This window comes from Silurus meridionalis, chromosome 29 (genome assembly GCF_014805685.1).
Source record: "Silurus meridionalis isolate SWU-2019-XX chromosome 29, ASM1480568v1, whole genome shotgun sequence".
NCBI lineage: Eukaryota > Metazoa > Chordata > Actinopteri > Siluriformes > Siluridae > Silurus > Silurus meridionalis.
In genome coordinates, this window is record NC_060912.1 from 6,526,952 (window position 1) to 6,539,564 (window position 12,613).

General features: G+C 40.0%; 1 protein-coding gene across 1 annotated transcript in view; it reads left to right on the top strand.

The window, feature by feature from the left end:
* Nucleotides 1-454: 454 nt before the first annotated feature.
* The window catches only part of kmt2ba (lysine (K)-specific methyltransferase 2Ba), a 37,137-nt gene continuing 24,978 nt past the window's right edge, over nucleotides 455-12,613 (top strand). The window contains exons 1-6 of the mRNA XM_046843711.1: nucleotides 455-974; nucleotides 6,979-7,048; nucleotides 7,158-8,606; nucleotides 8,677-8,873; nucleotides 10,775-10,876; nucleotides 11,451-11,607. Coding sequence (XP_046699667.1) covers nucleotides 651-974; nucleotides 6,979-7,048; nucleotides 7,158-8,606; nucleotides 8,677-8,873; nucleotides 10,775-10,876; nucleotides 11,451-11,607 — 2,299 coding nt within the window. The 5' untranslated portion in view covers nucleotides 455-650. The remainder of the gene's footprint in view (nucleotides 975-6,978; nucleotides 7,049-7,157; nucleotides 8,607-8,676; nucleotides 8,874-10,774; nucleotides 10,877-11,450; nucleotides 11,608-12,613) is intronic.

Genomic DNA, 12,613 nt, shown 5'->3' on the forward strand with positions numbered 1-12,613 from the left:
GATTATTTTCCCATCAGGTGTTTTATTGCTTTTATAACACGCATCATTACAGACCCCTAATGTACTTATGATTAACTGACATAGTGTGATTTTTAACCATTTCTAGGTACATTTAATCCTTACGAACCTTCATAAGACAAGTGCTATCACTTGGTATCACGTGATACCTGGTGTCACTTACCTCACAGCAGATACGTTTGAAATCAAGCCACAATAGGTTACTAAGCAAAACTATAGAGCTTGTCATGTGACCAGGAATCCCATCATATATAATTTATGTTATAGCCAGAAGTTTTAAGTGATTGCTCAGAGGTCAAGGTACATTGGACTTCTAATCAGAAGGTCATGAATTTAGATCCCAACTTCACCAAGATGCCACTGCTGGGCCCTTGAGCAATAATCGTAAAACGATTGATGAATGATTGAATGAATGATTCAAAATATAAATCATTTCTATATTTCGGATAGCAGTATAAAAAAGAAACAGAAGTCAGGAACAAACAAATGCTAGCATTAGCAATTAGGGTACTGAGAAGAGGGAGGGGGAGGAACTCAATTTCCCAGAATTCATTTCGGGCGCACGCAAATTGCGCGCCTTTCCATCTTGTTCCTCCCCGAAGCGGAGTCGTTGTTGTTGTTCTGGGAGAAAAATGGCGGCGGCTGGAGGCGGACTGTCCGCCTCGGCGGTGTTTGCGGGCGCGAATCCGTCCGCGCCGGCGCGGTGCCGCTTTCCCGGGCGACCGTGTCCGTGTCGGGTCCGTCAGAAGAGCGAGAAGAAGAGAGTTGCGCGGCCGGGGGTGGAAGCGGCCGAGGAGGCGGTAGCGGCCGAGGCGGTGGAAGCGGGCGGCCCCGTTGAGCCGAGGCCCATTGCGTACGCGCTGAAGGAAGACCCGACTTTACTCCACATGCTGAGACTCGGCGAGCGGCTCGCGCGCCAGAACGAGGCGGGATTCTCCACGAGCGGCAGCGACGAGGTCAGTAACCGCCATTAATATTCTGCAGTCTTACTGTGTGTTTTACTAGGTTTGGTGCAGTGGTTAGCTTTGTAGCTAGGTAACGCCTAGCACCGGAGCTAGCATGCACTGCACGAGCGTGTTCGAAGAGCCGATCGTGGATGATGGAGTGTGTTTAATCGTGACGCGCGCGTTTGATGCGTGATGAATGCATGTGTGCGCGCATATGCATGTTTTATCCCTGTGTTGCATGCATGTGTTTGACTTCTCTGTGTTGGAAAGACACCACCGATCAACTTGGACCTGCTCGATCACCGACTTCCTGGTGTCTGGACATCTGCCTTGAGATTTCAGAAGTCAAATGCATGGACACCAAGTCGTTTCACTGTTCGACTCTTTTTCATTACACACTGCTGGAGCGTGCATGCCGGATATCCTGTCAGAAACTGATCCTAACAAACCCCGGTGTTTATTTGCATGCATTGCTTTGAAACATCTTCAGGTACAGAAATGGAAATAATGTTATAACGTGGTTTGTCAATCTAATAATAGTCTAATAATCTACAATGTCTGTGGCTTTGGAACAATCATTAACTGTCCAGTTCTAGGAGGACTTGGGTGTTCGGGGGTGCCAAAACTTTTGTCACTGGGCCAAAATGTACATTTGAATACTGATTAGAAAACTGTGCAATGGTGCAAAATGCTAAAAATGTACGTTTATATTGTTTTATTTATCACTATACCTCCATGTTAATGCATCATATCAATGTATATAAACACAATGACACGTATTTGCACGCTATTTGTAATATGGCTAGATCATGTAAAGAGTGCAGGCAGGGTGGAGAGGGTGGAGAAGAGTGATAGCAGGAGTGATTTGTGATAGAAGAGTATCTGTGAGAGTGAAAAGGAAAGTTTATAGGACTGTGGTGAGACCTGCGATTTTGTTATTGTTTAGAGACAGTGGCAGTGAGTAAAAGACAGGAGGTGGAGCTGGAGGTAGCAGAGCTGAAGATGTTGAGGTTTTCGTTGGGAGTGATGAAGATGGACAGGATTAGAAATGAGTTTATTAGAGGGACAGCACATGTAGGACGTTTTGGAGACAAGGTGAGGGAGGCAAAATTGAGATGGTTTGGACATGTGCAGAGGAGAGACATGGGGTACATCAGTAGGAGAATGCTGAGGATGGAGCCACCAGGAAGGAGGAAAAGAGGAAGACCAAGGAGGAGGTTTATGGATGTGGTGAGGGAAGACATGCAGGTAGTTGGTGTGACAGAGGCAGATGTAGAGGACAGGGGGGTATGGAGACGGATGATCCTGGAAGTCGAAAGATTATGTTAACTGTGTTTGTTAATTTCATGTAATAATAATTTCTCATTTAACTCCATAATTGAGGCTGATGCGATTCGCGACTTGTTGCATAGTCAACGATACGATACAATATCGCAGCTATTGATACGATATGTTTCATCCCATTACCACGCGCGTGCGATCTGATTTCGAATTTGATTCAACCGAATGTAATGGAATAAAATATGACGTAATTCAATACGGAAGAAAGAGATCGCTTTTATTTCTTTGGTTTAGAGTCTAAATCTAATCTCATCTTTCATCTACATCTCATCCTTTCTCTTTTATTGTGTTATGTGCTTGTGTAAGGGCCATGCGTTAGAAGTCAGAAGGTGCTTAAGTAAATTTATGATTTGCCGTCTGTCTAAAGTTTAGAAAAGATGAGACGTTTCCTGTTATGTCTACAGGAAGATGCAGCTCTACCTCTGCCATGTAAATCTGTATTTTATGTGACTCTCAGGACGCGCCTCGGTCTCCGTAATATTGTGATGCGTCATATTTACGTAGCAGCGTTGCCGAAAGAAACGTCCTCAAGAAACTGTTTAGCGTAGAGAAATCAATGTATGTTGCTCACTTTAGAAATAATAAAAGAATAACGCATCTGCTGATAATTCGTATATAAATATAGTTTTTTTACCAATATGTACCAATACGATTAATTTTACCATCTCCACCCTACACAGTTGCAGGTGCTTCCCCTGACACTATCTTGGTGTCTCAGTGTGTATATATAATGCAATGCAATGCAAGCGGTGTTTGTCATTAAGAATAGAGAAGTGGGTGACCTGTAAGAGAGAAACCTTATATAAGGTTATCCACAGACCGTGTTTCTTCAGTTCGTTCATGTAATTACGTGGCAATGTTTAGGCACCACAAGCCTGGACTTTAGATTCATTTTTTCATGGGGACTCAATTTTTTTTTTGTGGGGACTTTTTTTAAAAAGAAGATCTCAGTGTGATATTTTATGAGTTGCTCAGTAGCTTATAGTTTTATAACCACAAATGACTGTAAAAGACTGTGGAAAGAACATTACTCATAATCTTACACTCCAGTGCTCATGTTAGATCTCACTCTCTGGTGTTGTGTATTGTTTATTGTTCTTTTTTTTGAGTCTGGTTCCTCTCAAGGTTTCTTCCTCATAACATCTAAGGGAGTTTTTCCTTGCCACAGTCTCCACGGCTGCTCATCAGGGATAAATACACATCATTCACCTTAACTGTTAGTTTCTGTAAAGCTGCTTTGAGACAACGTCTGTTGTGAAAAGCGCTATAGAAATACACTTGACTTGCATTTAATTATTTCTCATTGGACCTCATGTTAGTTTTCATGGACCTCTGTGTGATCTCACAGGCATGCGAGTGTCATGTAAATAAAAGGCAGAATGTCTCATATTATTCGAAATTATTAGTTTTATTTGTTGTAAATGATGGATTTGTGTCGCTTTTCGCAATTATTGATTCGTTGATTGGCTCTCTGAACCAGTGTTCTGGCGTTAGAATGTGTTTTCGATAGAGAAGTCAGGATGAGACAATATGGTAACGCTGACCATGTGTTCAGATATTAAAGCGCAATAATGCGTGTTATTTGTACAATTTGAAGTTGATCGTTGGCTTTCTGATAAAAGATTGAGTTCGAATCCCAGCACCCACCAGGTTGCTGATCCTGGGATTTGCTTCTGCTCCAATCCTCAACTGCTCAGTTATATTAATAAGATAATTGTAATACACAGGGCATCTGTTAAATACTGTAAATGTAGCTAGTCTTTTTGTAATACATTTTAAACACTTTGGAGGTACATGATACAAATGTCTTTGAATTTATTGGATTTTTATGAATACCACATTTTTGTATGTAAAGATTTGTATGACTCGCTTGATCAGTTTTATCTTCTAAGTTAACAATTAATTCAAAGGTATTGCATTCATTTTCTTCAGACCTTTCAAATCAATACATCAGTTTAAGTTCTTAGATGCATTCGGATACAATATCCCAAGAACTCATCTGTAATCATCCTTAAATGCCTTAACCGTTTCAATCCTTAATAATCCCTAATAATCCCAATGCAGATGTTTGACACGTTCGATCAGTTTAATCGTACTGAAAGAGAACAGAGAGATACTAGATTTCTCCGACCATCTTTTGGAAAGCGTTGATGTAATGGGAATTGCGATTGAGGAACTGTTTGAAAATTTTAAGGCAGGGATCGATAAAGTTGATCTGAATATTTAGAATTCTGGCGTCGTGATGACGCACTTTGAAGACCAAAATTGCGTCTTGTTTCGTTGCTCTAACCTGATGCTTGCTTGCACTATATGGACAAAAATGTGCTTTTTGAACACCCCTTTCCACATTTAGTCCTCATTTGCTGCTCCAATAACCTCCACTCTTCTGAGAAGGCGTTCCACTCATTTTTTGGAGTGTGCTTTTGGAGATTTGCGATTAGTCAGCCGCAAGATGTTATCAGGCGCGGGTGTAGGCGAAGAGGCCTTCCTATTTACGATCTTCCACTCTAACCATGTAAAGCGTATCTCAACAGGGTTTGCTTTATTTACAGAGACATTGTCATGCTGGAACAGGTTTGGTTCTTCTAGTTCAAGTGGATGTGTAATTCATTGCTGCTGCATTCAAAGACATCAACTGTGTACTTCCACCTTTTTTGTAACAGTTTGAGGAAGAACCACATATGGCTGGAAAAATCAGGTGTCCCAATACTTTTGTTTATATGTGTATCTGTTATAGGTTTTTTTTTCCATTTTGTGACATCTCCATTTCTACTTCTGCATTTTAAGTTGTATCTTAAGGTGTCTTTATTTATTTATTTGAACTTGAGTATAAGACTAGTGTCTAGAACGCTAAAAAAAGAAAGGATGCAGAAGAAAGCGGATCTTTGAATTGTGTTCGCATTGTTATGGATGTAACGATACGATTTTCTCCACTTTTTTTTTTCTTTCTTTTTTTTTAACTAAAGATTAAAGACTAGTTATAAATAATTATTAATTTCTTAGAAAAATCTCTCATATAAAAAATGTGTTGACCTGTCAGTAAACTGCGTCATTTCTTTTGCAATAAAAAAACACCGGCTTGCTTGTCGCAAGTAGGTTTTGCAAAACCGGCGGCCAACGTGGTTTGGGTTATTAATAGCGTTTTACATGCAGGTGAAGGTGAAGGTTACTGGAGCTTCCCATCGTGTTGATGGTTTATATGCTGCATTAGAGACCTGCATCCGTCCCACTCTCGCAAATAGATATATTTTCTCCCGCCTGCAGTATTTAAGTTTTGTCCTGCAGATAAAGTTGTATCAGTAGTTTTATTTTTAATGCACTGCCTGATTCTTCCTGCTACTTTGCTTTTTTTTGTTTTACTCATTTCCCTTCTGAATATAAACGAAAAAGAAACAAAAAATTAAGACGTTTCGTTTTATTTCAGTTGGACTTTTTGTGTAAATGAACACAAACAAGGAACTTTTCTGAACATCAACTGAAACTATTATTTTATAAAAAATAAAAAAAACAGGCCAAGATATTGTTGTTGTTTCTTGTTGTGTGTTCCTTTCTTTAATAATGAAGTGATATCTGTGGTGATTCTGGAGTGCTCTTGTAGTTACCGTGCATGAACCGCATGAGAAGTTTGCTTCTGACCTTTTGCCTGTAAATCGTTTTATTTTATTTGCCATTGTTGCTTTTGTGCAGTAGATACATAACATACATTTTAGAAATTTTCTTTCTTTTTTTTTTTTTTTTTTATATTTTAAAGACCATTTTGCCAGAATCCCCTGAATAATTTTACTCTCCCGCAACCCACACACGTGAGAATTTTACCGTCTGCTCCCGCATTCACCAATTAAATCTTGTCCCGCGCCACATTCGTTTGTGTCGGGTCGTCTGGGAGTGTTTGTTTTAATACTGCATCATTTTTTATTGTACTATTAATTATAGGTCAATAATTTGATATCTATTATTTCATATATATATATATATATATATGTTATTATTTATGATTATTATACTTAATTTTATTTTCATCTCAAAATCTAACAGTTAATAAAAACTACATAAAACAGTTAGTAACGATCACATCAGTTATAAATCGCTTGCTTTATATATTCATTGTTCTAGCTCTTACTGTTTTAAAGTTTGGATGCTGAATACTGCCACCTGCTGGTATGGGACAGTTTTGTTCTCTCACGAAAGCGCAGAACGTACACCCACGGTTTGGTGTTTCACATACGCCTGGATAATAATCTGACTAATTTGCAGCACAAATGTCGAGTGCTGATTAATAAAGAAAATGCCAAAATTCCAGTATTAGTGAATATTAACATCTTTAAGTATTTAACAGTATTTGAGGCATCCTCAACATATACCCTCGTCGCTCCAATGTTTGCTGCTGTTGATTGCTACAACTTGTTCGCTGTTCTTGTGCCTGTAAATCGGGTCTCGATACACAGCTGCTGCACCTCGTGTTTAAACTGCATATCATGATGTGTTTTACATGCTACAAAGGATTCAAATGCAGTTCTTAGATCAGTATTTAACAGTGTTTTTACTCAAGTAGAACTATAAAATAGGTGCTTTTACTGGAGTTGTGTGATAGAGAGGTATTGTACTTTCACTTGAGTATAGGAACCGTGTACTCCCTTTATTACTGCATTAAATTTACTTTTCTGTTTTACAGGAGAGAGATTTTACAGGCTTTCAGACTGAAGGTCGAAGGGCTTTACGCTCTGGACAAGATGTTTCACAAAGTAATTCATTCATCCAAAAATTTTTGTTTCCACTGTAATAAGTAAAATTCCTGTGTTTTTGCTGCAGAAACGAGTACCAATATAAGAATTTCTTTTTGTCTGTTGCTAGAAAGTTCTTTCAAATCGGCCACGAAGGGAAAGCCGTTTCTTGCTCCTGGTTCATCTGCAAACAAAGTCAGCGTTTCAAAAAGAGGATCACGGGTGACTACGGAAACGGCGAGATCATCACCTTTGGAGAACGGGGGAAGACGTCAGCACGGCGCCAGGAAACCCAAAGTAGTCGTTAAACTGGCTACGACAAAGATACCAAGGGAAATGCTCAGGAGTCGAGAAAAAACATCTGAGAAAGAGAAAAGGACTGCGTTCTCACGTAAAGAAGAAAACGGAGGTATAGAAAATGAGGTATTGGGTGAGCCAGGCGTGGATGCTGAAAGAACGAGAACGCAGCCGGGACGCACCGGTCTAAGGAGGCGAGGGAAACTTGTGTGGAATTTAACGCTGATTAAGCGGAGAGGAAGAGATTCCAAAAAGAACCTGGCGGAGAATTTGGGAAGACGTTCAATCAGAGGGTGCTCGAGGACTGCTGAGTCGAACAAGGCTCAGGAAATAGTTGCTATTGACGACCAAGGTGATTCTGTATCTCCAAAACCTGATCCAAAGCAGAAGAAAGCCTACGACGTGGCGAGTGCCTCTCCGGAAGAGGAAGAACTTGTGGATGCTGCTTCTTCAAATGGCACCGAAGGCATTCCAGACAGTGGTCCAGTTTTTCCCGCGAAATCCCTCGCTGCCTTAAAGCGACGCAGATCTTTATTTAGCCATCGTAGGAAGCCAGAGCTGAAGCTAAAGGAGGATCAGACAGCGATCGGGAGTGGAGTCCCCCGGAAAAGGCAACGGCTCGTCTGTAACACCTACGAAGCAGTGGCATCTCCGGTGAATCCAGAACTACCAGCACCGGTGGCGAATCAGCACGTGCTCATGGACAACGTGACGAGTAGCCGGCCGTCCCGGGTGATCAGGATGCCGAGAAGGTTCATGGATGATGAAGGAATGTCTGGACCACTGGGAAAGAAGGTTGTTCAAACAGAGAACCAAGACAAGCCTTGCAGCGACTCTGAAGTAACAAACCATTCCCAAACTCCCAAGATCGGAAACAAACAAAAAAGCACAAACAAAAGAGCCATATCTGACAAGGTGGAGAACCTCGATGGAAAGCTTGTGGAGTTGAAACCAAGCGGCCTGACTGCTGTTCCACGCAAGAAAGTGGGGAGACCTTCATTTGATAGTACTCATCTCAAAGTCTATGAGGGTTTAAAGATGCTTACAGCAAGCTTGACTCAGAGGAAGGAACAGCGAATGGCTAGCACTAATTCCAAAGCCCTCTGTGAAAAAGTGGAGTGCGAGAACCACGAATCTCTGATAAAATGGAGGAGCTCCGATATAAAGATTGGGGATTTGGACTGTCCAGGAATTGTACATAAAGTGGCTGTACATGCTAACGATGAAGTGATCAGTCAGCCAGAGCTTCTGTCTGTCGAAGGATTTGAAACCACGGCAGATGGTAAGGAATATAAGAACTTGCTGTCACTTTTTACGAAGACACGACAGCACTAATGTTTTTTCCCCCCCAGCGGAGAGAACCAGCGCGGAGGGTGATACCGACGTACAAAGCACTGGTGCCGGGAAGCCCGAGTCGATGTCGGCCCCGGGAGGTTCCTTTCACAAAATCAGCGTCTCTGGCGCCAACAAGAGGATGCTTCACCTGCTGAAACGGGCCAAGGTGCAGCTGATTAAAATCGACCAGCAGAAACAGCTGAAGACGGCTCAGGTATGTATTTTGACGCGGCGCTTTCAGTGTCAGTCGTGAGCAAGGAAGAGTTTTCTTCAGGTGTGTTCTGTTTGCTTATGGAGGTGCAAAACTACTCAAAAAACACCATTTAGGAGCCTACGTTGGCCGTACACATACGGAGGGACGGATGGATATAGAAGAGAGAGGCTTGTATGGCTCTGTGCTCAGGTTTGCAAAGGAGTGGGAACTTTCTGGAAACTTTTAATTTGAACCTCATCTGAGGAATTTAGGAAATATTCCAGGATGAGAACTTGCTGAGATCTTATGGGTAATTTACGGAAGTTTATTTAAATTGAAGGGAATTTCTGGGAAATAGTTAAATATATTTAAACTTTCATGTACAAACATTTTGTTATCAGGGATGCAAACTAATACAGATAAAAAAATATATATATATATATTCTTGACTTTGATTTAATTGTAAGTAAAACAATTATAGATATTTCTTAATATATATTTCACAATATTACTGTTTTGTTCTGTATTCTTGATCAAATAAATGCAGCATAAAAGACGTCTTATTGACCAGAAACATTACAAGCATCACAGTTTGAGCTAGCTAGCCTCATTAATTATCAAAAAATTGTTTTAATATACATTTAGTATATGTTTTACTGGCTGGCTCGCTACTGTGTAAACACATTGGTATTTACTCAAATCCGATAAGATTTTTTTTTATCCTTAACCTTTTTTACTCGTTAGTCAGATTTTATTTTAATAAACATTGATACTTTATTTTATTTATTTTAAGTGTGCTGCGTGCATGTAACTGATGAATGTGCAGGGTAGAAATTCAACTAAAATCTCAATAAAGCTGGTTGTTTTAACCAAGACTATCCTGCAAGAAGTTCCCTGTTATTGGCTAACCTGCATTTTATTAAACATTCACCATTTATTCCCATTAATTCCCAATATTTTCCCATTAAAATCGCATAAAAAATTCTTGGAAATATGCACCTTTAATCACGATACAGGAGTCAATACAATCCAATTTTGCGATTCATTGCCATTCTGTAAGCTTGGAGTTATATTGGGATATTTCTCATTTCAGGAATAGGATATAAAATCAGGAAATGTCATTAAAAACACACCACCTCATGCAAACCTTAAAAAAAATATTGTTTAACCAAGCAAAGTGGAATTCGCATTTGCAATAATTCCATCTAAAATAACACTGTAGCAAACCCCCAGCCAGACAATGGTGAAGCATACTGAGGTTTCAAAAAGCCTTTATTTTGTGTTCAGCCGTCAGCCTTTTCTTGGGAAACACAAAATCTACCTTTCCTTGATGAAAAACCTTTTCTTAGTGAAACAGAGCTACAAAACAGATAAATAACAGATAATACAATCAGCTCTTACAAACATAAACACGAATAGCCATTTATAAGAAGCCCTTTTGTGATGTCACACAATGATGTCACAGATGTGACAGTGTCATGTAAGCTCAAAAGGATTACCTTATTTACTCTTTTCTTAGAGTTAGTTACATACACTACCAACCCAAACTCCTTACACCTACCCATACCATGAACCTGTGCCAGCTTTACACACATCACACCTCAGTGGTATCAAGTATATTGCAATCCATTTACAATTAGTATCATTGCACCTGACATGGTAATTGTTTTAAATTATTTTTATAACCATATGCACATAGTCAATGAAGACAAGTCAGTCGACGCTGATATTACTTGTAGCGGATGTTTTACCCCTAATGGATTTTACAGGCAACCCCCCTGTATGTATTAGATATAATATAATACATAATACTTTTGTTGTTGTTGTTATTAATATTGTGTTTTTAAGAAAGATACAGTATCTCCAAACAAAATATCGCGATACTCACGTATTGTGACAAAGTGCTTGTGTGTGTTTTGCAGCTGATGTCCGGTACAGTGCGAGTCGGAGACGGAGGTGTCATGAGCATGAAGAGGAGCAGGAGAAATAGAATAGTCAGGACGAACAAAGAAGAGATTCCTCAGGTGCGTTCTGTTAGCTGGTAGAGAAGCAAAAAAAAAGATTGAAGAACTAAGAATGTAACATTGGCCATACACTCGGGGAGGGACGGACGAATGGATGCAAAAATGGGTCGCTTGTATGGCTCTGTGTTAGGATTGTAAATGTGTGGAAACTTTCCGTTTGGGAAACATTCCAAGTCGGATATTAAACAGGGATTAATGGGAATTAATTAGAAATTAATCATCTACAACATAACAGGTCCCTTGGTGGTCTAGTGGTTAGGATGCGGCGCTCTCAACTCCGCGGCCCGGGTTTGATCCCCGGTCAGGGAACCGACCCCAGCCATTAGGGTTGCACAAGCCAGTGCACTCTCAGTGCAGATCCCAAGCCTGGATAAATGGGGAGGGTTGCGTTAGGACGGGAATCCAGCGTAACACGTGCGCTAAATAGTGTTTAGTGTTTGCTAAATTCACAGTTTATTCCTGTTAATTCCCATGGAAAGTTTCCAGTCTTGAAAATACCTGGAATTTTGCGACCCTACTCTGTGTGTCTCATAAGATGTTAAATGTTATCTGTGTGGGTTAATTGTGTTTATAGGGACAGCCAGTCGGAGGCCCACGTATAAAACACGTGTGTCGGGCAGCGGCAGTGGCACTCGGGCAGCCCCGTGCCATGGTACCTGAAGACATCCCTCGACTCTCTGCTCTGCCTTTACACGAGCGAGAAGGCATTGCACCTTCACAAGACACTGAGGGTACACAGCGTTCTGATTTTCAGCGTTTACTAAGTCTGATATCATGATTTGAGTTGGTGTGAAGTGCGATTCGTTTCGATGCATTTGTTCTAGAGATTGGTATTAGTTTTTTCTCTGGTTTGAATACCATCTAGACCTCTTTTTCCTTCTCATCTCATGTTTGAGGGATAATTTGTAATGCATTTTACTGTTAATTGTAGGACTGGAATGATTCCTTGAGTAACTCGAGTAATTAAAGTACAAAAATGCATTAAGGCAAATGATTTGATTGTTTGGATCCCTTGAAAAGAATCAGTTTTGGAGGAGACTGAACAAGACCGATAAAGCAAAGGAGCCTCGTCCAACGGCTTCAAACTTCAGGCCAAAGAACAAAACAGAAGTTTGGGATCATTTCAAACTAAAACATAAAGAAAACACCATTCCATTGACCTTTTTCAAGTAATTTGAAAAAGATTTTGATATTTTTGTTTGAAGTTTTTATTTATGTTTATACAATCAGCCCTCGATTTATCATGGTTCGAATCGAATTTTGTTCCGCGAATGGTCCCGATTTATCGCGAAAAATCTAAACTAATAGAGTTTTATGTTGTTTTATGTTGAAATAAGGAAATGTATTAATAAAAATAATTTTTTTTATTATAAAATGAAGTAAAGTAGACCCAAAATACCGTACAGTGTATATCATACATTTACACGAGACAAAGAAGTAGCCTTGCGTACAAAATCGCGGTGCTGGGATGCTAAAAATCTACAATATACGGCTGGAGGGGACAATTCTGGCCAATCGGAATGAATTTTATTTAATCTTGGTTGTTATGGGCTCTGACGTCAAAAAAGGCGGAATTGAAGACGTACGTCACCAGATTTAGCCAATGAAAATAAAGAATGCAATGACGTGTATCTTTAACCCTGCCCTATTTTTGACGTCATAGGACACTTAAACCAAAAAAACGAGCAGAGAAACTACGCATATGCTACAGAACTGTGTTTTAAAAAAAAATAATAA